This window comes from Poromitra crassiceps, assembly GCF_964638095.1.
Source record: "Poromitra crassiceps genome assembly, chromosome: 9".
NCBI lineage: Eukaryota > Metazoa > Chordata > Actinopteri > Beryciformes > Melamphaidae > Poromitra > Poromitra crassiceps.
In genome coordinates this window covers 23,586,735-23,610,114 of record NC_139630.1, presented here as the reverse complement: position 1 = coordinate 23,610,114, position 23,380 = coordinate 23,586,735, and the positions used below count along the sequence as shown (strand labels likewise).

The following is a 23,380-nucleotide window of genomic DNA, read 5'->3' as shown; positions in this document are numbered from 1 at the left end:
ATGTGCCAGCTGTGGAGTCCCTCTGCCCACCCCTAAGTCCATGCTGCCACATATGTCAGTGTGCTTTAAAGGAAGAAATCTGGAAATGTGGTGATTGTGACAATGGAACCAATGCATTGGATTTATAGGCTAATGTGTGCACACCATCTAATGGCCATGTCATGTTGGTAGCGCGCTACACATACCTCTTCATTGCGTTGGCAGAGCAGATTGTGTCCCGTCCCAGTGGAAAGAGCGGCTGTGACGTCAGCGCTGGTGAGTTGCCGTTCCTGATCGGCAATGAGCGTGTGAGTGTGATTCACAGGTTGTTTTTTCTCTGCGATGAGCTGCCTGTGGCCTCGCACAGATCGGTACCGCTTAGCTGGCTGTGATGAAATGTGGATCCCTCTTCGTGCACGACACGCTGAGTAGATTGTCCCGGGCCGATGGCTGTAGTCTCCCGTCACCTGGTCTCCGCAGCTTATGACAGCAGGCGCACTCTGCCACTATGCACCTGCAGCTCCAGCCAAACACACTCCAGTGCTGTATATGGCTGGTTGATCCCGAACAACGGTCCAATACGAGTCAAAAATAAAGCCAGTTTTCGACTAATGTAGAGGCTAAATTAAACCAAAATAATAAAGCCACTGAGGGGCGAATTGGGAGTAGTTTCAGACACGTGTTCAAGTCCAAGAAATCAATGTCCATTCACTGTTATAATTGGATGTCTCACCGACCCTCCATTTATTTGGCAATGCATGTTTGTCATTGCTCACCATATGTACAGCATAGTCCAACAGCAACAGTCACGCTATGATGCCCAGTAACCAAACTCATGACTTCACATAATACTGATAACACGGAGAAAATGAACAAACACGGTAATAGTGAAAGGCATGGAGCAGCACCAAACACTGCAGCACGGTCGAAAACTGTGTGCTTTCCCAATCAGCACCTGATTCCCCTCACCTGGGAGCATACCTATATGCACTTTTCTCTCCCATACCATGCTCCACCCAGTGTCCAATGTCAGGATTGCATGTACACACACACAGTCAGATCACAAACAGACAAAAGTAGAATTTGGCTCCAACAGTATGTATATGTATGTATGTATGTATGTATGTATGTATGTATGTATGTATCTATCTATCTATCTATCTATCTATCTATCTATCTATCTATCTTATTATTATTTTATGTGTTCTATAATATAATATGATTTAATATAATTTTTCAACTTGTGACATACATTTGTGCCGTAAGGCATCTAGTCTGCCGGAAAGCTGTCAGAAGAAGAAGAAACTTCCCTTTGGCAATAGACGGACCAGTAGGTGGCAGTAATGCACAAAAAGCTGTTTGCCAAGCGCCATAAAACAATAGAAGAAGACACCCGATCTACTATGAATCACCTCATTGAATGGAAAGGAATTGCATTCAAATGCCCCCATCGAATGGAGAGGAGTTGTACAATCTCTACAACCCAGTTTAGCCGGGTTGCCGAGGTTACTGTGAAAAGCCCATGGAATGGTTCAGACTCGCCATTGGCTGTTCTCTCGAGCACCACGCCCACCCCTGCAGACACTACTACGCATGCGCGGTTCTACTAAGCACACCGCACACCTCTGCAGACACTACTACGCATGCGCAAAGCGCAGGTTATGCGGGTTGGATTCATTTTCCCATTCAATGCATTGCACTGGCGTATAAAACAGCTTTGTGGTCGCTAGCTGCCCGTCAGCTTAGCAAACTCAAGGTGAGTGGTTTTTACTAGCATGCTAATCCTAGAAGAACAAGCTAATGTCACATTAAACTCCAGGCGAGTGTGTTTACCTAGCTTCTGCTAGCCAGGCTAACCTTCTGCTTCCATCAACAGGCTACCGTCACTTTTAGAAACTAACGCTAATGTTATGTTAGATGATCAACTCCGGTTTATTTACCTTCTGCTGTGGTTAGCTCATGCTAGCGCTAGTAAAGGGATGACCAGGGATGACAGGCTTGCTTAGCTTTTAGAAGCAAAGCTAATGTTGTTTTCAGTGTTGCTTGGTGCTGTCACACTCACACACATGCGTTAACATTAATACACGTCTTAGCTTTTTAAAGGTAAGCTAATGTCACATGTGTGTTAATTGAAAGAGCCAAAACCTAGCTTTAAAAGGCTTCTGAAATAGCTTCAAGGCAGGGGACAGGAAAACCAATCAATTACAGATCACGGGGTTCTCACTATAATTCCATCCATAGGTAACATAATGTAAAATAACTACTCCTACATACATTAGGATGCAGTTAGGATCCCTGGTGAATGCATGTAAAAAATAGATATATAATGGACATAATAAAAGGGAGCCGGCTCTGTCTGTTTGGTGTTTCTGTCTGTCCCGCTGGTGATTATGTCAGTGATGTCACTGGTGATGATGTCATCAGTCCCCGCTGGTGATGATGTCGTCATCAGTGATCTCATAATCAAAGTCCCAGGGGCAGACACTGAAATAAGTGGGAGTGGCACACGGGCTTAGAGATGTGACGTAGATGTTGTCTCTGTGTTTTATAGCGAGTCGGGGGGGGGGCGAGCACTCTAGAGGGGCTCACTACCCTTGTTAGGCTAACGGCCTAAACATGGTCGTCCGTCAGAGCCTCGCCCCGCCCTCCCCGTATGACGGCGGGTGGAGCCCCGTCCTACGGGGAGGGGGCGAATGTGACTCAGCGCTGACGAGAGTTGTGACTGGTCGTTGCCTTAGCTCATCGTCGTAAAGTCGCCTTTCAAAGCATGACGTTAGATTATAACGAACTAGTTGTGTGGCTTAGCCTTCCCAAATGTTGAGGGTCGTTTTTTAGAATTTAATACATAGAATTGGGAACGTTACATTCAATTTCATTCAGACTGCCTGGCAGACAATCTCCGCCATTTTCACACGGAGCTTCCACAGGAGGAGGGAGGGTGGAAGGAGGGAGGGCATAGTGGCGTCCGAGCATGTAGGGCTAGCTGGCGCCGCCAGGCGGCGAGACGGCTCCAATTCGAGGCGGACGGATGACCATGTTTAGGCCTTAAGGCTACCATTTGTTTTCTCAGAGGCAGAGGGATACAGTGCCGGCTCTAACTGTGGTATATTGGGAGTGAGTGGTACTGACTTTACTAGGTGCACATTATCAGATAATAATGGACACCCTGCAGCCAATCAGAATTGAGTATTCACCCAGACCATGGTATAAATATTTATATATATATGTATGCCCCCTTTAGGGCGATAACTACCACTTATGTTCATTTAGGTTTCCGATTGCTATATTACATGGAGTGTCTGGTGTGGGAGATTTGATCTGTCAAAAGCAGGGGAACAAAGGCTCGCTCCTGGCCAATCCTGACGCTTGACTGCTGCATAGGCGGGCACAGGGCGTGGTCTGCCTAAAACCGCGGTGCAATCCATAATTACGCCTCCAAGGCAGGGGACAGGAAAACCAGTCGATTACAGATCACGGCGTTCTCAAAGTGGACTCCAGAGATGCCAGGGGTCCTTGAGGGCCTTCCAGGCAGTCCCCAGCAAAAAGGGGGATACTTTATTGTGACGTCACCAAACGTTCCACAGTGCATGTGCTTAAAAGGGAATGCCATGAATGGATTGTGATTTCAAAATGTCTTCCATTAGCTTTAGTGTCATACAATAACATTCTTGCTGCCTTAGTTTGCACCCTTTGAACTCTTCTTACACTATCACAAAGAAATGAGGTATCCTCTTTGTCAGTAAAGCAGTACCAATAATGTTCTTAGGTAAGTGGCAAATGTGAGGAAACTAAGATAACTGGCTTCACCATAAATTGTTACATATTTTTGCCTTTGTAACCACATCTTGAACATCTCTTCGGGCTTTCTTCTAGTGGAGCCAAGAACCTTGATTTCTGTCTTCCTATATTAAGAACAAGCTTCAGGGATGCAAACTAGTAAAAATTTTATCCAAAAATTGAGCATTTAACACCTTAAGTGCCATAGCCGAAATAATTCGTCTTACATAATCCAGCGCTTGAGTGCCAGAGCCGAAATAACTCGTCTTACATGTTTTTTTGACGGTGGGACATCAATCAACCCCTTTTACATCTTCCAGATAACTATTTGGAGCAAGAGCATGCGTGTAATCTATTTTACCGACCACTAAGTGGCGACAGAGACCGAGAGAAGTCACAACCACGGGACCCAAAAGCCACTAAAGCAGCCGCCTCCCGCGGAAAACCCCGGACACACACACACAGAACGGACAGAGATCCCTTCCCCCCAGAGCCGCGCAGCAACGCAGCAACGCGCGAACACACACACACACACACACACACACACACACACACACACACACACACACACACACACACACACACACACACACACACCGCGGGAGAAAGCCATTCAAGGAAATGGCGACGCGATTTTACAGTAATCCGTTTCAGACTCGTCTTGCCCGACAGGCAGACAGGCAGGCAGGCACGCAGACAGACAGGCAGGCAGCACAACGCGCTTCTGACACGCCCGCTGAAGCCAGGAGGAAGGAGGAGAAGAGCACGGAGGGAGGAGTTTGAATGAGAGGGGTGTTTCCTGTTGTTATGGAGGAAATTACTGTTCAAAACTATTGTTTAGAATGTCTGACGGTCTTACTGATGCCAAAAATGAATGGTTAAAGTGACTGTTTCACAAAAAGCCATTTATCTCTGAATAAATTTCCAGACGCTGAAACCATGCTGTACTCAACGGCTAATATCTACATAACTACTAACTCTGCAAACTAACTCTTTTAGACAGAGAAAGCACACATTCTATTAGTTATTTTTAGATGATTGGTGTTCATGAATTCTTAACAGAAAAGAATCCTCGGCTCTTCTAAAATGAGCCAGAATCGTCAAAAACACCCCTGGCACAACTTACCTACAGGAATGAAAACATGGCTGGCATTCAATGTGTTAAGTGACTACATATCAAAATATGCAAAATTCTTACTTTTTCTTCCTCATTCACACAAGTTCTCTCACTTGCTCTCTCTAACACAATATTTTATATTTCTCATGTTATTTCTTGCAGAAAGATGGTTAAAGTAAAGAAAAAAATGTATGTCAAATGGAGAAGCTGTGTGGTGGACCAGGGGAGAACCATGAAGTCGGTAAGGAGGCACAACATCCTCCAGTCTCCTACCAGCTCTATGGAGGAGATAGGAGGATGTCCAGGCGGCGATCGAGCAGCACCAGCATCAATGGCTGAAGCCCCTCTAGAACCTGAGGGCGGTGCTCTTCCACCACCTTCCAAACTTCGTAAGCTCGAGGATGTGCAGGTAGGGATGTTAATGGTTTATCGACAATTGATTAATCGATCGTACATAATTAGATCATTCAAATATTATGTTAACAGATTAATCTACAATGTAGGCTATGTGCTAATTTCTAATTTTTATTTTCTTTGCTGAAATGATTTAACACCACGAGGGTGAAATTTAACTTTCACTGCTCATACAGAGGAAGAAGAAAGCCAAGCTAGCAGACAGAAAATCCAGTGTGGGAGAATTACCCCGCAAAAGACAACAGTAATCATTGTAATACAATGTTGAAATATGTCACGTCCACAAGCACAATGACAGCTAACGCAGGAAGTTTAGTTGGTTGATCGACTTTTTGGGTCGGCCTAAAGACAGGTGTAAAACCCTGCATTTTGTACTTTCTATTTAGCATGTCAAAAGCGTTTTTTTTTTTTCAATCTAATGATTCATCGATTAATCAATTGTTAACATGACCATTTAATCGATTACGAGAATTGATCACAATTTGCATCCCTATCTGCAGGCATGGATTGAAATCCGGCCCAGTCTGCATGTGCCAGCTGTGGAGTCCCTCTGCCCACCCCTAAGTCCATGCTGCCACATATGTCAGTGTGCTTTAAAGGAAGAAATCTGGAAATGTGGTGATTGTGACAATCAGGCTGTACTCTGCACCCCCTGCACCATTAGAGAACACAGCAAATTCAACCTTGTGCATGAAATGGAGATGTGGGATGTAAGTATTTTCCATTTTCTACCACTATGTTACAAATTATAGAAGCTCAAATCTTCCAAGAAACCATTGTTTTGCAGAAAAGAGCAAAGGGGAAGGGGACTTTTTCTAAACTATCAAGCAATTAATCAATGACTCAATGCATGTTACTCAGCACGAGGTGTTCCATGGGGAATTATGCCTACCCCACACTACAGGATTTTCAAATCCTTGAAGATTATAAAAATATTGAGAGCCCACACACTACAGGACAGAGAGAGCCAATTTTTTAACATTTCAATCTTGGGACACACACACAATCGCGTCTGTTCAAACGCAACCCCACACACTAGAAGATTATGCCGAAGATTCACCTTGGAAGCAGGGCTCGACGTTAACTTTTAAAATGCCTATTCAGTGTGCGCACCGGGTGTAGTAGTAGTAATAATGATAATAATAATAATAATAATAATACATTTGTGTCATTTCGTTTTCTAAACAAATCTTATTTTTTGTTTTTATAATGCATTTGCACTGAAAGGATTTGTTTAACTAATATTTGCGCGGACAGCCGCGTCCATTCGGGGTGTGGGCCTACTGTGCACGGCCAGGCGAAAACCGTCTGCACAGGTGCCTTGTGTGGAGGGGCGCGTCTGCTGATTTGACTCACTTTTCCGTGCGGACACTCGCCGATGCGGGAAGCATGAGACCTAAGCGCTTGTTGTAGGCTACATGCTTTGCAGTATAGCATTAGTTTTCCGTCCCGTTCAAAGACGCACGGGTATTTCACCTCGATGACAATTTCCTCGTTCTTTGTTTCTGTGCGGGGCTGCGGGCGAACGCGGACCAGATTATTTTGCGAAAAACTAATGGAAACGCAGCTACTACTGGCTCTCTGCTCAAGATGCAATCGCCTGTCGGGTTGTAAATATTTAACATGTTAGATATGCCCGATTCACAATCGGGAAGAGGCAGTCTTCCCGATTGTGAATCTTTGAACCCCACACACTACAGGATCATTTGGGAAGATTATCTGCCCGACGCGCATCAAATCGGGAGCACCCCCGAGAAAATCGGGAGGGGGGAATCTTGGCCATAATCTTGCAAATTATCCTGTAGTGTGGGGTAGGCATTAGTGTCAAAATGAGTGTCAAGTTCCTCCCTGAGCAGCAGGTGTCAGTTATCTAGGCTGATTACTGCATTCAAGCTCAGTCTTGCTGTGACTCAGTGGGCGTGACCCCACAGTGACTTCTGCCTCTGTGACATCACATGCATACCCTCTATAGAGACAGTCCGCATGTCTGGGAACGCCGACAAAATGTTAAACGGCTGGTGCGCGAGTGGGGTAAAACCGCCAATATATCTCATGGGCTGACTCACCAAAAGACGGTGCTGTGGCTCTAAACTACATGTTTGGGGGTTCTAGAGCAGAACACAAGACGTCTGCTCAGATGTGCGTTTACTTCGGTGGTTAAATCCCCGATCGTGTCTGCCTGGGCTGGGCTATCAGCTAAATTATAACTTTGCTGAATGGATAGAACAGGGGAATTTACCCCACCCTGACCACGCCCCCAGCAAGGCTGAACCAGCTAACCCAGCGTCTATTGTGGGCGTTCCTAGAGCCTGTATGGGCGTTCCCAAACATGCAGACTGTCTCTATTGAAGTAAATATTAACATGTCAGCTCTTTATGGTATATTTACTATAGGGTAACGCATACGTGAAGAGGGTGCCAAATGGCTTCAGGTGGGATTGGAAAAGGCATGATGGACACACCTGCATGACATCCTACAAACGACAGCTGCATGTATTTGATCAGAAAGGTATTCCGTTTTGGTGTTCCATGGCAGAACCTATTCAGAATACTGCAAATGTGTGTTTTAAAAAAAGGTGTTCTGATCAGTGTTTAAAACTACAACTTAAAGCATACGTTTAGAACTCTGGACCACTATTTGATACTAAGCTATGCTGTGGAAGCAGAGACATGCAGGGTCTAGTTTATGTAAGGAACATGTATTTTCATAGAAAATACACAGTTATTGGCTGTTCTTTGTCAATATTCCATATAATACCAGATTTTCTGGACAAAAGTGCTTGATTCTATGATTTCTACAGTGTGAACAATGTTTATATTTTGTATACAGCAAGATACAGTATGTAGCATCACAGAGCATCATAATGTGCAGTCGGAACAATTAATCTAACACACTAATTATAAAAACACAGCCCCCTGAAAGATTAATCATTTGTAAAATCCTTTTTGTTGCAGCAAGAATGCATGTTGTTGTTTGCACATTCTGTATGTGCGAATCAGAACATGCAACTCCTATCCGTTTGGGGTTGTGGCCAGCTTCACCCAGACGCCCACAAACAGCCATATCCTTGAGTCTGATGAGACTAATTTCTCTTCTCCAACTGGAATGTGGGGTCTCCATGAGGGGAATCATTTCAGCGATCCAGGAAGCCTTTCCTTCAACTCAGGTGGATCTTATGTTATGAATATGGAATTCCTTTTCTACCACATTAGCAGGGCTCACATTATTGGCATCTTATTAATCTTCAAATTCCTATTTTGTTGCGTTTTAGCTGCTTGAACTGTATAGCATTTTGGTGAAGGAATGCTATGAAGAGTTCAGGCACTGGCAGTTCCAGCAGATGGCCTGCTCTGTTTTGGCACCAAGACTGACTGATGGAGCCAGCTGTCCCATGTGTCCAAAGGTACAGTAATAATTGTTATGGCATGTCTGGATGTGCATTATTATTTCATGTGCGTATATTTAATCATTGCTTGTATTATATTAGGAAAATGGAACCCTCTGTGTGGCTGCCGACGCGCTGTTTGGACTTCCACGGAAAAAGTCGTCAGGGGAAAGTTTTGAGCCTCCAAAACATGAAGATAGATTTTTCCTCAATCAGAGTGAAGTGGACAGTTTTGTTGAACATGCAAACCCTCAACCAGAGGTAGGACTATAGTTTCATTTGAGAGAAGAATTCCACCTACATGTGATAGTTTTAAGAAAGCGATCTGCTTTGTTACTCATGTCAAATCAATGTAACATGCTTAGTGATGAAAGGATTCTGTCTTTTCCCCTCAAAGGGGGGGTGTCCTGGATTCCATGCTGGGAGTGCAATCCGGTCAAGAGTCAGGTTCAAAAAGCTGGATGAAACTGGCATATTCGGGCTCACCTGCAGGCATGAGCATCCAGTCAAGTTTCTAAACTTGAAATCTGGAGAAAGGTATTTGATTTTTGCAAGAACTAATGCTAAATATATGCTTAAATACATCATTTATTTGATTTAAGTTAAGTTATCCTTTATTTATCCCCATGGGGAAATTCATCCTCTGCATTTGACCCATCCTCTACTAGGAACCTTCCTAGAACTAGGAGCAGTGTGAATCTAACTCTTTTTGCTTAATTTCTTCAGACTGTCAAATGCTGTCCTCTTGCTGAAGGAATTCAGTAGAGAGCAGGAGGAGCGCCAGCTGAAAATGGTTTTCATGTACGACATCGCGTGCAAACTCAAACCCCACCTACAGGTAACACTACATATTTAAGTTACGGTACTATTGCAGAGCAAATGTGAAAGGTTTTAAAATCATTGCATCTATATCTATCTATCTATATATCCATCTAATTTCTGCATCTCTGTCTGTCTCTATCTCTGTGTGTCTGTCTCGGTCTGTCTCTCTCCCTCTGTCTGTGTCTGTCTCTCTGTCTGCCTGCTTATCTGTAACTGACTGTCTGTCTGCCTCTGTCTGTCTGTGTCCTACTTCCGGATTTCCCCCTTGATTTGATGGAAGCAGGTAATAAAGCATTTTACCTGGAACCAAATGCAACCTTGTTTTTGTTACAGAGCTGGGGGATAAGTCAAAAATGTCTTTGCTGGGGTCAAGAGGGTGTGGGATCAGTCAATTGACTATGTGTAGTTATGAATTAAAGTTGTGTTTTCTTTACTTTTTCTGCCATTTCTTTAGCGCCACTATCCTGACCTGATGAACAACAAGGTCAGTGTTCCATTCTTATGGGCACAATCTTGCATGTCAGGTTAGGAACATTTTCTACCTGGATCAGAAAGTAGATGTTTGCTAGTTGAGCCTGATGCACAGTCTATTTTCCATAGACTGTGCTTTAATAAGTACAAAAAACTACCGCACTAGACTCGGGGTCCCCACGGGTCCTTAAAATCATTGAAATCTATGCCTTAAAAGTTTGTGGAAATAGACATTGAAGGTGCTTGAATTTAGGGTAGCATTGTGTCTCCACAGTACTTTTTTTTTGCTGTATTGCATAAGAGAAGGTAAGAGACCACAGCACAGTTGAGAAGTGTTCACACATTCAAGCCTCTCTCTTTTTAATTGTCTGTGAGCCTGCTAGTTCTCATCATAATTTCTTCATAGTTGTAACAGTAATTAACCTTGATCCATGTCTCTAACTATGCCGTGTTGGCTCCCTGAAATTTCCTGATCATGATCGGGCAAGTCGTTGAGGAGGACATGAATACACCAACTAAGCATGATTAATATTTTACAGATGTTTTATGTCGTGTTTACAGTTCCAGTTCAACACTCGATTCCACAAGGGAACAGGACTGGCTGATGGGGAGCAGAGTGAGCGCTTGTGGTCCTACCTGCGAAAATTTGGAAAAATCACAAAGGAGATGACCCCATCTCATCGCACAGACCTCCTTACAGATGCTCTCCTGCACTACTCTGCCAAAGTGCAACAGAAGCAAAGTGAGTTGTTTGTGTGTGTGTGTGTGTGTGTGTGTGTGTGTGTGTGTGTGTGTGTGTGTGTGTGTGTGTGATACACACTATAATTGCTTTGGACGGCTGGACTTGACAAAATAGGAATCTGCATATTAAAGCCTCGGGTGGGGTTGGTATTTTGTTAAGGATGAGTTACTTCAGTATTTCAAGGTTAACATTGTTGATAAGGCAGTAGATGATATTTTTGCTTTAAGATTTGAACACCGAGTTTCACAATATTTTTTTGTTACTTTTTCATGCTACCTATCACCCGAAGGCGCTGCACGGGGAAGGGACTTGGGGGATCGGTGTAAAGTGCCTGACCATTTCCTAAATTTAAAGCCAATGCTCAAAGGTACCCTACAGTTCAGCCCCCAGTTGATCTAAATAAAAGTAGGCGACCTAGAGTCTTCCCTGATAACTTTCTTTCATCAGAGTTGTGTTGCACTGTTTTACTAGAAATTATCAGACATATGGGTTGTTGGGATAATCAGGAGGATGTGGATCTCTGCTACAGTTCACTGTGCAGTGTTCTCTATGCAGAGATAGATAGACACTCTTCCACTAAGACTTCTGGCTTACCTACAAGTCTAGGACATCAACTAAAAGGTAAAGCTTTTTGGAACTGTGAATTAAATCCATTATGGGCTGATGTAAGAACTACTGAAAATAAATTTCTAAAATGCCGAAAAAATGCCTCAGGGATGCATTTATAAGCAGTGTCAACACATCTCTGAAAAAAAGACTACGTTTCTTTAAGCAGAGATTCAACAGGGGCCAAGCGATGCATTTGGAACAGCTTCAGTGTAAAAATCCAAAATAAGTTAAATTAACCGTTTGGGCCCTAGGAAAGCTGTCGGAATACTTATGGGGATTTGGATAATGAGACTGAAAGTGTCCCGAAGATATGGGAAAGTGAATTTGCCAATAATTTCCCCCCTTGCTCTCAAGTACCCCCTGTAGTAGCTCTACATATGCGTACCCCGCTTTGGGAACCACTGCTCTACATAGAAAAGTCAATAATCCAGCCTCTGTCTTTGGTTAAATCTTAGCACTGTATTTCTCTTTTTGTAGTAACAGGCATTCCTCAGCGACTTCTGAAGGCCGAGAAAATAAAGGAGGAGTCAAAGAAAGAGTTGACAAACCTCATGAAGTCTTTGCCAGGTATTTAAACTATGTCTTCATTTTGTGTTAATTATTGTCATGCAATTATTATCTTCACACTGTACTTCTATGGGTGTCTTTTTACATGGCAATTCATTTTTGGTTTGATATACTGTATACTCCTGTACTCCGTAACATGTTCTCTCATTTACATTATGTCATTTAGCAAATGCTTTTATCCAAAGCGACTTACAATATCACATTCTGCTATGCAACACCATCTACAACAGTTCCACTTTTGAAGCAATAAAGTAGCATTATTAAGAGTAGCATTCGTTTTTCAGAGTTTTTTTCTTCAATTTTTTTGGGTGGGGGGGGGGGTAGATTAAGAGGGGTTAGTTACTTTACTTTTACTTTACTTTATTTATATTTGGCAGACGCCTTTATCCAAAGCGACATACAACCAGGTTAAAACAGTACAGCAATAACAAGAAAAAATTAATAAAAGTTTTAAACGAAAAAATGTATAAACGGCAATTAAATTAGAACATATTTACAGACAATAGACGTGCGGATGAGAAGAATAGGAGGATAGCAAGATAGAAGAGAGAAGAGATAAAAGTGCATAAGGATGAAAGTGCATAGGAGCTAGAGGGTTAACACAGTTGTAACACAGTTACAGTAAGCAGTGTTGGGCAGTTACTTTCAAAATGTAATAGACTACATATTACTAGTTACTTTCATTTGAAAGTAATAAGTTACTTTACAATATTACTTTCTGTGTAGAGTAACTTGTTACTTATTACACTACTTTTGCATTACTTTCACCAAAATAACAGCAGTAGCAGAATGACATCGCTGCCCCGGAACCATCCCGAAAAATAATTTCAACCGCCTTGAAGTCAGTGTAAACAATGCAAAATTCTAAATTTTATTCTTTTCCTTTGTTATTATCATCTATAGTGGTTTTTTGCATAAAAACACAGTTTGATTAGGAAATGATTGTATCTTTTTTTAAATATGTGCTTTGATTGAATCAAATGTAACTCAAATTGTAACTTGAGTTACTTGACAAAGTAACTGGTATAATACTACTGAAATCCTATAAGTAATAAGTTATATTACTGAGTTACTGCTAAAAGTAATATATTACATGTAATATGTTACTTTTGTAATGAGTTACCCCCAACACTGACAGTAAGTAATCCGATGGGACAAGGGATATTCTCTCTACTTGTATTTGGTTAGAAATCAACTTTCCCTGAGTGTTTCTTTTACTTACCCCTATAAAAAATGTTTTTGAGTTTCCTACAGTACTATGGGTGGGGGTTTGTTAACTCACTAACTTTTGCAATAGCGTGCTTGTTGAAACCTGTTTAGCCACGATGAAGTTACAGTTGCTTCCCTCAACATGCGCTAAGGGGACTTCTCTGTTTGAGCGAAAGGTGGGAGAGTCTTTTACTAGTACAGAGATGAATAGCTAATTGATGACCACTAGTAAAATAAGCTGTCATATAAACAAAGCCCTATAATATCAAGAAAGTGCCGTATACTGTATACTGTATATGCACCTACGGGCGAGTTGCGGTATTTACTGATGTGGCACTTTACTTCCCCAGGCAAGCCTATAGGCGTTGATTCCTGTATCAAATCTCCCATCAACAGTCCTGAAGATTATTGTGAATAAATATGTACATTTGCTCTAGATGCAGAAAAACCCTGGCTGTTGATACTGGCTCAGTATACATTATCCCGCTTAGAACACGGCCTACAACTAAATCATTCAATAATCTGACAAAAATAATTATTCAAATATTTTAATAGCGTTTTCAACACAAAGTGGTTTCATTCGTAATTGGCACACAAGACACCACAGCTGCAACTGGTTGGCCTAATTAGTAGGCTAGTGGTTGCTGACAAAAGGCTCTTATCAACTGATTAATACCAGGTGTGGCAGAGCAGCGGTCGGTCGTCGAGAAATAATGACCGGTGAATATTGTTGATTGACCAATCAGAATCGAGTATTCGAGAGAGCCGTGTTCTAATATGAATTAACTGCTTGCAAGGAGCACCTTCATAACCTCTTGAGTGTTCACTTACTCACTGACTAACAACATTTGGCATATTTAAAAGCACTGGATAACTAAATAATTCCAAATTCTGTTATATTTTCAGAACTAAGACAAATACTGTGATGATATTTTTGCTTTATCGACCCGTACTAGTATTAACACACTTTATCTAGAGTAAGACATAAGCCAGCTTATACCATGGTCTGGGTGAATACTCGATTCTGATTTGCTGTAGCGTGTCCATTATTTTGTTATAATGTAAACCTAGCTAAGTCCTGGCAAACGTCTGTTCACAATTCATATCCATGTGCCATGTCCTCAGCAGAGCCGTTTGAGCTCTATACCACCGTTCAGTGTTAATATGTCACTTTCATAAATTTAGAAGAAAAAAAAGGTCAAAGTAACCATTTGGGTTACCCTTGTGTGCTCAGTTGATCAAAATGACGGGCATTTACGGAGATCTGACGTTTACATTTGTCAGCTGACCGAAGCGCTCGAGCGCAACCATAACAACAACAAGGAAGCAGTCACCTGTCATAAACAAACGAAAATCTGAATTATCTTAGCCTAAAAGGCTGCATTCCACAGGATGCCGACTGCCCCTATGAACTTACTGATACTGTAGCCTATGAGCGATCAGCCACATGCTGCGGCCGTCTGAGTCTATTTCATCCTGTGAAAATCTTGAGCAGCCTAGGGGATTTTGTCTCCGGTTCTCAAAGTTATGACAACTAGATTTAGATTGCAAAATGCATGAAAATGAATGAATGAAATGAATGGACTTGTTTTGTTTCTTTGGTTAGTGACTATGGTATAAGCGGGTTAATGCACTTGGAGGTGTCCATTATCAGAAATTAATGGACTGCGCCTCTGCATTGTCCATTAATTTCTGAGAATGGACACTTCATGGCGCATGAACCCTTACATATGATCTATTACCTTGAATACAGTTCTATGGAGATTAAACATGTTTAATATCAGAGCCCCCATACACCGTGCAGTCATTGATACAGTAGGTAGGAGAACTCCTTGCGTCTCAATCCTTGTCTCAGCATCCGTATCCTTTTTCCATGGTTTTTCATTTAAAGTTTGCCTTTTTTTTTTATCTAATAATTGAACCATTGACCTCTAACCACCACTGTTGGAGAAACACTAAGCTAATCTATGTTTTGTTTTTACATGCTATTTTCAAGGTACCACTGTTGAAGACATCAGGAGTTGGGGGAAGGATCTGGAGGCTTCTCTGAAGAAGCAAGAGGTTTCCTTTTCCTGGGAGGAGACTTATGTCGAAAATCTCTACCAGTTTCAGAGGGGACAGTAAGTCAATGCTTTATTGGGTTATATAAAAATGTAATGTAATTTATTTTTTATTTTTTATAACACATCAATGTTAACAACAACAATTTAGACTATTAAAAAAGTTTTTTCCGAAGACCCATTGCTTGAAGATTTTCTTGCCTCCTTGGTTTTGCAGTAAACCTATGCTATACTAGGGCATTCACGACTAGTGAATTTTACTAGTCGACTAGTCGTCCCTAAAGGTAGTCGACTAGTCGACTAACCGTTTTTAATTTATTTTTAATTAAAAAAATTTTTTTTTTTTTTTTTTTTTTTTTTAATCTTTAAGAAAGAACATGAGGTATTTACACGACATACATGAAATATCATATCCCATATCCCCCACAAAGAACATCAAAACACAACAAAACAAAACAAGAAAACTGCATAAGATACACAATAATCCAAGAACAAACAAGACTATTGGACAAACAACCAAACAAAAACAATGCATTCAGCTCCTATCCTGATAAGCCTAATGACACTGGGGTAAAAAGTTCTTAAAGTCAAACTCTGTATGTGGTTGCCATATTTTGGGGATGTCTAAGAATCTGCCTTTGCTCTTGTAGTAAATGTTATCCAACGTATGGTAGCTTGAGAGTTCATTCCACCAGTGAACTACAGCTGGGGGATTGGATGCTTTCCAATTTAAAGCTATGCATTTCCTAGCTGCCAACAGGGCAAGATCTATGTATTTACTTTGAATGCATTGTTTTTGTTTGGTTGTTTGTCCAATAGTCTTGTTTGTTCTTGGATTATTGTGTATCTTATGCAGTTTTCTTGTTTTGTTTTGTTGTGTTTTGATGTTCTTTGTGGGGGATATGGGATATGATAGTCCATGTATGTTCTTTCTTAACACATTGACTGCCAGCCGTTTTTTTTTGCTGTAGGTAGCTTCTGCCAAGCCGTTTTTTGAGGATTCTGGCTCATTTTACAAGAGCCGAGGATTATTTTCTGCTTGGAGTTTGTGAACATACAATATCTCAAAAGTACTAATAGAATGTGTACTTTCTCTGTCTAAAAGAGTTAGTTTGTAGAGTTAGTAGTTATGTAAGCATTAGCAATTGAATACAGCATGGTTTTAGCGTCAGAAAAAATATTCAGAGATAAACGGCTTTTTGTGAAATTCGATCACTTTAACCATTCATTTTTGGCATCAGTAAGACCTAAACAATAGTTTTGAACAGTAATTTCCTCCATAACAGCAGGAAACTCCCCTCTGCTCAACTCCTCCCTCCGTGGGCGTTATTCTTGGCTGCAGCGCCCTGTCACAAGCACTTTCCTACCTGTGCAAATGCACTTTCTCATACTCTCGACCTCTCAAATAAATTTCTGAATAGAAATTAAATTACTCTAAATTAGAGCGAAAAAGAAACAAAAAAGAATGGGTTGAAAATCCCATTCTAAAAGCCTTTTATGGCTGTTTCCAATTTGCAAAATAGCCTGCTGCACCACAAGCGTGTCACCAGTCTCACTGCCCCGCTGCCGCTGTGCGGCTGTGCCTGGCTGTGCCTGTCTGCGTGGCCGCTCCCCGAGGAAGCCCGGCTGGACTCGCCCGCCTCCCGGAGCCCTGGCCGAGAGCTCCGATGAAGCCCCTGCGACTCTGGTCATATTTACGCTGCGTGCCTCAAAGTGTGCTCCATCCGCAATCCACCATGCACGTTTGCAATCCCGCACCGCCAGCAATCAGCGCGGAAACGAAAGCGCCTCCGCCAATCCATTTTCATGAGAATGGAATCCATTTTCATGAGATGGAAATGGATCACACTGCTTTTTGCTTGCCTTCCTACTTCCTTGTCGCCACTTAGTGGGTCGGTGGAATGGGTTGTACACGTTGTACACGTCCAATACTTATATAAGATATGTAAAAGGGTTAGATGCACAACCCCCCGTTAAAAAAAAAAAATCGATGCCAAAAACGTGTTTACACGTTGTTGGCAGTCAACAGCTGGATTCTGAAAACGTGTTTACACGTTGTTGGCAGTGAATGTGTTAATATTTCATAAAATTATTAAAATATCAAAATATGTAATCCTTGATAAGGATTAACCTAGGGGCACCACCTGCGTTGCAGGACCTAACCTGAATCACCTTTAGTCTTATCTGAAGTGGGGGAGTTTCTAATCCTTAAGCAACAGTTCACCACAGCTATCACAAAATCACTCTGAAACAGTTGAATTCTATCAAAAGTTGACACTATTTATTATATATAAAATAATAGAGAGGTATTAGCAATACAGTCAATGAATTTCAGTTATAACTAAGTTATATTCTAAAACACTTCGATGCATTGGGGGAGAAAGCGTGATGTTATGAGAATTTGTCTGCAGGGAAAGTGTAAGGCACCGGTTGGACACTAGGGGGAGGCAGAGTGTGTGTGTGTAAGTGGGTGCGTGGCTGTGAAACTATGCCGATCTCTACCCAAAATGGCGGACCTGGAGTGGTACGCCCGACACAAAATGGATGACAAAGGGGTGTGTGTTCGACCCCAAGATGGACGACACAGGAGTGGGTGTGTTCGACACAAAATGGAGGGCACAGGAGTGTAAGCTCGGCACAAAATGGAGGTCAGCCGACCAGTAGCTATGTGTGTGTTTTTATAGGGGAAAGGTTCGTGCACGCGCTTACGCACGTGCCCGTGAGGGAGAACTAACGCTGTTTAGATGGAAAAAGGCCGCGAGGTGCTCACTTCACCACGGTTAGGTTTAACCAACGTTTAACTGGTGAAATGAGTTCCCCTCGGCTCATAGGCTATCTTAGACCCGCTTCAGCGGCTCGGTGAAGAGTTAGATGGCTAGCGTTTAAACACTCGGATTCAGTAATGCATGTATGAGCACAATTACAGTCAGACACTACAGTCACAGATTAATTTACAGTATCATATCAGTCAATCATGTATATCTATAGATATATATCGTCTAACTCTAAACAATTCTAAGCCCTGACTTGAGTGATCAATTCAGTCTCTTACTTGGCGTGCGCGCTCAGTCCTGCACACGCGTGTGCAGTGGTTTGTTATGGTCGGTCTCGCAAGGTTCCTCCGGCGCGGAGGGGGGGATGCTCGTCTAGCGTGCGTCCGCTGTCCCGTGAAGGAAGGAGTGGAGGAGTGAGAGCAGGCAGTCGAACTCAGCTGGCCACGTTGGGTTCTTGGATCTGCTGTCGTCTCGGTGGAGAAAAGGGGGATCTCACAGCTCGCTTCTTCGGGTTGAAGGCACTCGCCTGGTCGAGGCGATGCGGGTCGGGTTCAGGATATCAAAGCTAGCTTAGCTCTGATGTAGGTTTTGTCAGGCCTGGTTGCGGCCTTGCTGCTCAGCTGCGAGGAGGGGGGAAGGGCGGTTTGTCTCGAGTTAAACCACACGTCCTGCCGTAGCGATGTGCCACTTAGAACTTCTTAACAGAGAGAAGGGGGTTTGAGACCCGGTCTCTCTGGGTTACATGAGATCCTGTCTGCAGCTGAGGCCACGTAGGAACTGAAGATTTTCGGCTTCAAACCTGTATATAATGTGATATGCAGGGCGTGTCTTTGCTGTAGTTGAGGCACACCGATTGGCTCATCTTATCTCACTGCGGGGGAACAAAAGAGTCGGCTCGGTCCCCTGTAGTTTTATCAGAGGTGTGTTATTCAACTAGCCCAAGCACATGGGCAGTGTTTACCTTCTCTCTCCGTTTGTAATATAAGCACATGGGCAGTGTTTACCTTCTCTCTCTGTTTGTAATATAAGCACATGGGCAGTGTTTACCTTTCTGTTTACCTGAAAATCTTCCGGGGCCCACCCAACCCTTTAATCATAACTCTGAATTTGCCGCCAATAGTCCTGATGGTGGCGGTACAGCGACCGTCTAAAGTTTAAAACTTTGAAAATTCATAACAAATCAGTCATATGTGCTACGGCTTTGCAACTTTCACTGAAATGTGGGCCCAAGTGAGGAGAAACCTTTGTACACTGCAACCTATAGCCAATTATGAAGTCCAAAGACTGCAGATTATAGAACGCTCATCCATAAGAGACTTGAGACTTGACTTGGACTTGTGACCAAAGACTTGAGACTTGACTTTGACTCTAGCTCAAAGACTTGAAACTTGACTTGGACTTGACGTGAGCATCTCTGTCAGTGCCCGGCCACGACCTATTGCTGCACAGCAGCTATAATTTTATATTATATTTTTTTATTTCATTCACACAGAGCATGTAAACTTGGGCATAAGGAACATTAATCATCCGTCCACATACAAAAACATTTTGGCAAAATACCCAAAAGCAGATTGCCAACCTTTTCTCCGCCTTTACTCATCAGAAGTATTTGCATGCATAACACATTTCTTGAGACCAAATGTGATGAGCAACAACAGAAGAAATCAATCCACAAACTATTAATGCTAGGCTGTGAAACATGCTACCTTATCTGTAAAGGGGAGACTGGTGGGTACCAATTGAACCAATTTTCATTCAGATAAATTGAGCTGAGAGGTCAAGGGACCCTTTTCAAATAGTTTTCCCTTGCCAAAATTGTTTGTTTGGAGCATTATTTATTCCGCTTCCCGACAAGCTAGCATATTATGCTTGATACCAATGGATGCCTTCTTAGGTCTTCTAGTTTATTCTGTTAACAGGATCTCCACTGTAGCTTTAAAAATGACCCTGCTACAGCCATTTGTTTGCCGTGAAAATCGGGAGTGTTGGCAGACCACTCGCTGCCCACCTGCAGTACCTCCATGGCCCACTAGTGGGCCGCGGCACACACTTTGGGAATCACTGGACATTATTATATTTTTTATGGTTATACTCTTTGCCTTATGATTATCATGTCTAAAAGTCATAGTCCACCAATCATTTTATTTAGCAGAACACCACTGCATAGCGGTTTCATAAAACTATGCCATTCCAGAACTGTTCTTTATCTCTCTACTTTTTGTCTTTTGCCTTCCTTCTCTCTCTCTGATTCCCTCTCTGTCTTCTCATAGTTGGACCAGCAGTACAATGAGTTTAAATTGAGATCCATCATGTCAGAACATAAGAAGACCATCACAGCCATCAGCTGGTGTCCTGACAACCCTGACTTGTTTGCCTCAGCCTCCGCTGATAACCTGCTCATCATATGGAACGTCGCAGAACAAAAGGCCATAGCAAGACTGGACAATACCAAAGGTAGGTGATGACAGATAGATCAACTAATGACAGATGCACAAATACATCTTCACTATAACATCTTTTGTTTAATGTATAACTAAAATGTGAACAGAAATCTTTGAAATTGGTGCAATATTGACCAAGATCTTGCATCAGACCGCTACAATTAGGCTATGCGATAATTCCCATAGATTTACATCCCAGGTGTTATACACATTAGCATAGCTGCAGCATAGACTTACAATGGAGACCTAGGCATTTAGATACATGTAGGGCCCTATTCTCCCACAGGCCTTCGGCGCAAAAACTGGCCTTAAACGCAAAAAACGTGCCTTGCGCCTGCCTCGGGAAGATAGCAACATGGCTTTAGGCCCTGAAATGCGCTTTACGCGAAATAGGCGTGGCGCAGTCCCAGAATGGGCGAGAATGGGCGTTTCGGCCTTAAATACCAGCCTAATGATATCTTCCCTCCTGGCGTTAATTTAGCGCTTTGCGCTTTTGAAAACCAGGCCTATTCAGTGCGCCGGTTGCGCGGAGCGCTCCTCTGCCTCTCCTCTGTCGCCCTTCTCTGTGTCATTCCCTCTCTCTTGCTCATCAGTCTGACAGGCACAATACGACTGCTTGAAAAAAAGTTTGCCGGTTCTCTCTCTCTCTGACTCCCTCGCTCAGACAGACACAACACAAGTCCGATAGAAATGCAACAGCCACACATGTGAAATCTCCCAGCATGCATTGGGCTAATCCATTTCGCTAATAAATAGCAACCAAATGAGCCGAAATAGATAGAAAGGTAGATCTAAATAATGTGTAATGGTAACACAACCTGCAATTGTAGAACATTTCAATATTGGACCAAATAAAACATTGAAATGAAAACACCACCCTATGTGAAACATATATGTCATATTGGGGATATATATATCCCTTGCAGATTTAACGTGATTTAGATGAGTGACAGTGTAACGCGGTTCTACTGTCATCATGTCCTACTGTGATGTCCGCTCCAATAAATTGGCTCTACTTCACATTTTAGTTTTACAATAAAAACACATTTATGCAATGACTTTACATAATGTAGGCTATATTTATGTGCATCATCCTACCTGTGCAGCAGGGGAGAAGAAAAGGTAGCAAAACGATATCATTCTGGACAAACTGTCACCAATCTAATCTCATCATAGGGATAGGCTATATTTTTCTAGCTGATGCGTTTAGAACATTCTTTTCACTTTGATCTTGCTATAGTGTAGCGTATTTACATCCTTGCAGTATTTAAACTGCAGTTAGATTGGTTTGAGAATAATATGGAATAATAGCCTATATATGGAGACAGACAGAGGGGATAAAAGGGAGGGGGGGAGATCAGAGCCCTCAGCTTTTCTGAAGCCGGACTGGATCGCTCCGTGGAATTGGAGCTGAAAAGTGAAGCATGTGATTCGTTTACTGCACTTCCCCAAGGAGCAGAGAGTGCATAATTATCTGCATAAAATAAAATACAGCTCAGCATTCAACACCATAGTACCCTCCAGGCTGGTAAGCAAACTCAAGCATCTGGGACTAAGCACAGCGATGTGTGACTGGATCCTGGACTTTCTAACAGACCGCCGCCAGGTGGTGAAAGTGGGCAACCTCACTTCCTCCCCACTGACCATCAGCATAGGCGCACCACAGGGGTGCGTCTCCAGCCCCTTCTGGTATGACCTCTACACCCACGACTGCGTGGCGACTCAAACTTCAAACACCATCGTGAAGTTTGCAGACGACACGGCGGTCGTGGGGCGGATCTCCAGGAGCGACGAGACGGCCTACAGAGAGGAGGTGGAGGCCCTGGAACAATGGTGCCAGGACAACCACCTCTCTATGAACGTCTCCAAGACAAAGGAGGTCATTGTAGACTACAGAAGGGCGGGGGGGGGGGGGGGGGGGGGCGCACACCCCCCAATCACCATCAACGGCACAGTGGTGGAAAGGGTGGACAGCTTCAAGTACCTGGGAGTCAATATCCACCAGGACCTGACATGGGCCAACCACACCGCCACTGTTGTCAAAAAGGCCTAACAGCGACTACACGGACGCAGGCGCCTGAAGAAATTCGGGCTGAGGCCAAAAATCCTCAGGGACTTCTACAGAGGCACCATTGAAAGCCTGCTGACTGGCTGCTTCACCACCTGGTATGGGAACTGCACCACCATGGACTGCAGGGCGCTAAGAAGGGTGAGGCGCACGGCCCAGCACGTAACAGGATGTGAGCTGCCAAAACTACAAGATCTGTACAACCAGCGGTGCCTCAGGAGGTCCCTGAAGATCATCAAAGACACAAACCATCCCCACAACAGTCTGTTCTCCCTGCTACCCTCAGGGAGGAGATACAGGGTCCCAAGAGCACGCACAAATCGCTTGAGGGACAGTTTCTTCTCACAGGCCACGAGACTCCTTAACATATACAAATAGTGTAGTAGCCGTACTGTACCGCACTGTAGATGCTACCATTATGTATGACTAATGTTCAATAGTATGTTTAATTAGGTATACGCTATTTGCACCTAACAGAATGTTATTATGTTTAATTATGTTTAAAGTATGTTCATGCCATTTGCACTATGGGCAGTGAACATGCCACTGTCTGTGGCGTGTCTTACTGCTTTATTGCTTGTTGCCTCTTGTTTTTTATTTATATATCTTTTATTTTTTGCACTATGTTGTAACGGAGCCTACAGCACAAGAATTTCACACGTGATACTTGTACTACGGAGTGACAATAAAAATCTTGAATCTTGAATCTTGAATTTTACACTTAAAAGGCGTGGTTGTAATGCTTAACTCATTGAGTGCCAGCCACTTTTGGAGAACGGACGCTCCCAGTGCCAGAGTTTTCAGAGCATTTTCAGTGATTTCTCGAGGCCCACAGAATATTGTGTGATATTACTATGTAAACACTGAACATGCAAAAAGAACAAGGAGACTCTATTGTATCATCAGCAAAAAAAAGTTTATTGATACCATTTTCCGTTCTTTAGT

At 42.8% G+C, this 23,380-nt stretch overlaps 1 protein-coding gene across 1 annotated transcript in view; it reads left to right on the top strand.

The window, feature by feature from the left end:
* The first annotated feature begins 5,811 nt into the window (after positions 1-5,811).
* LOC310782218 (WD repeat-containing protein 17-like) overlaps positions 5,812-23,380 on the top strand; it is a 150,101-nt gene continuing 132,532 nt past the window's right edge. Inside the window, exons 1-11 of the mRNA XM_083642900.1 lie at positions 5,812-5,997; positions 7,681-7,795; positions 8,242-8,453; positions 8,559-8,690; positions 8,775-8,933; positions 9,070-9,209; positions 9,399-9,510; positions 9,949-9,978; positions 10,527-10,707; positions 15,100-15,212; positions 20,197-20,380. Coding sequence (XP_083499026.1) covers positions 5,983-5,997; positions 7,681-7,795; positions 8,242-8,453; positions 8,559-8,690; positions 8,775-8,933; positions 9,070-9,209; positions 9,399-9,510; positions 9,949-9,978; positions 10,527-10,707; positions 15,100-15,212; positions 20,197-20,380 — 1,393 coding nt within the window. The 5' untranslated portion in view covers positions 5,812-5,982. The remainder of the gene's footprint in view (positions 5,998-7,680; positions 7,796-8,241; positions 8,454-8,558; positions 8,691-8,774; positions 8,934-9,069; positions 9,210-9,398; positions 9,511-9,948; positions 9,979-10,526; positions 10,708-15,099; positions 15,213-20,196; positions 20,381-23,380) is intronic.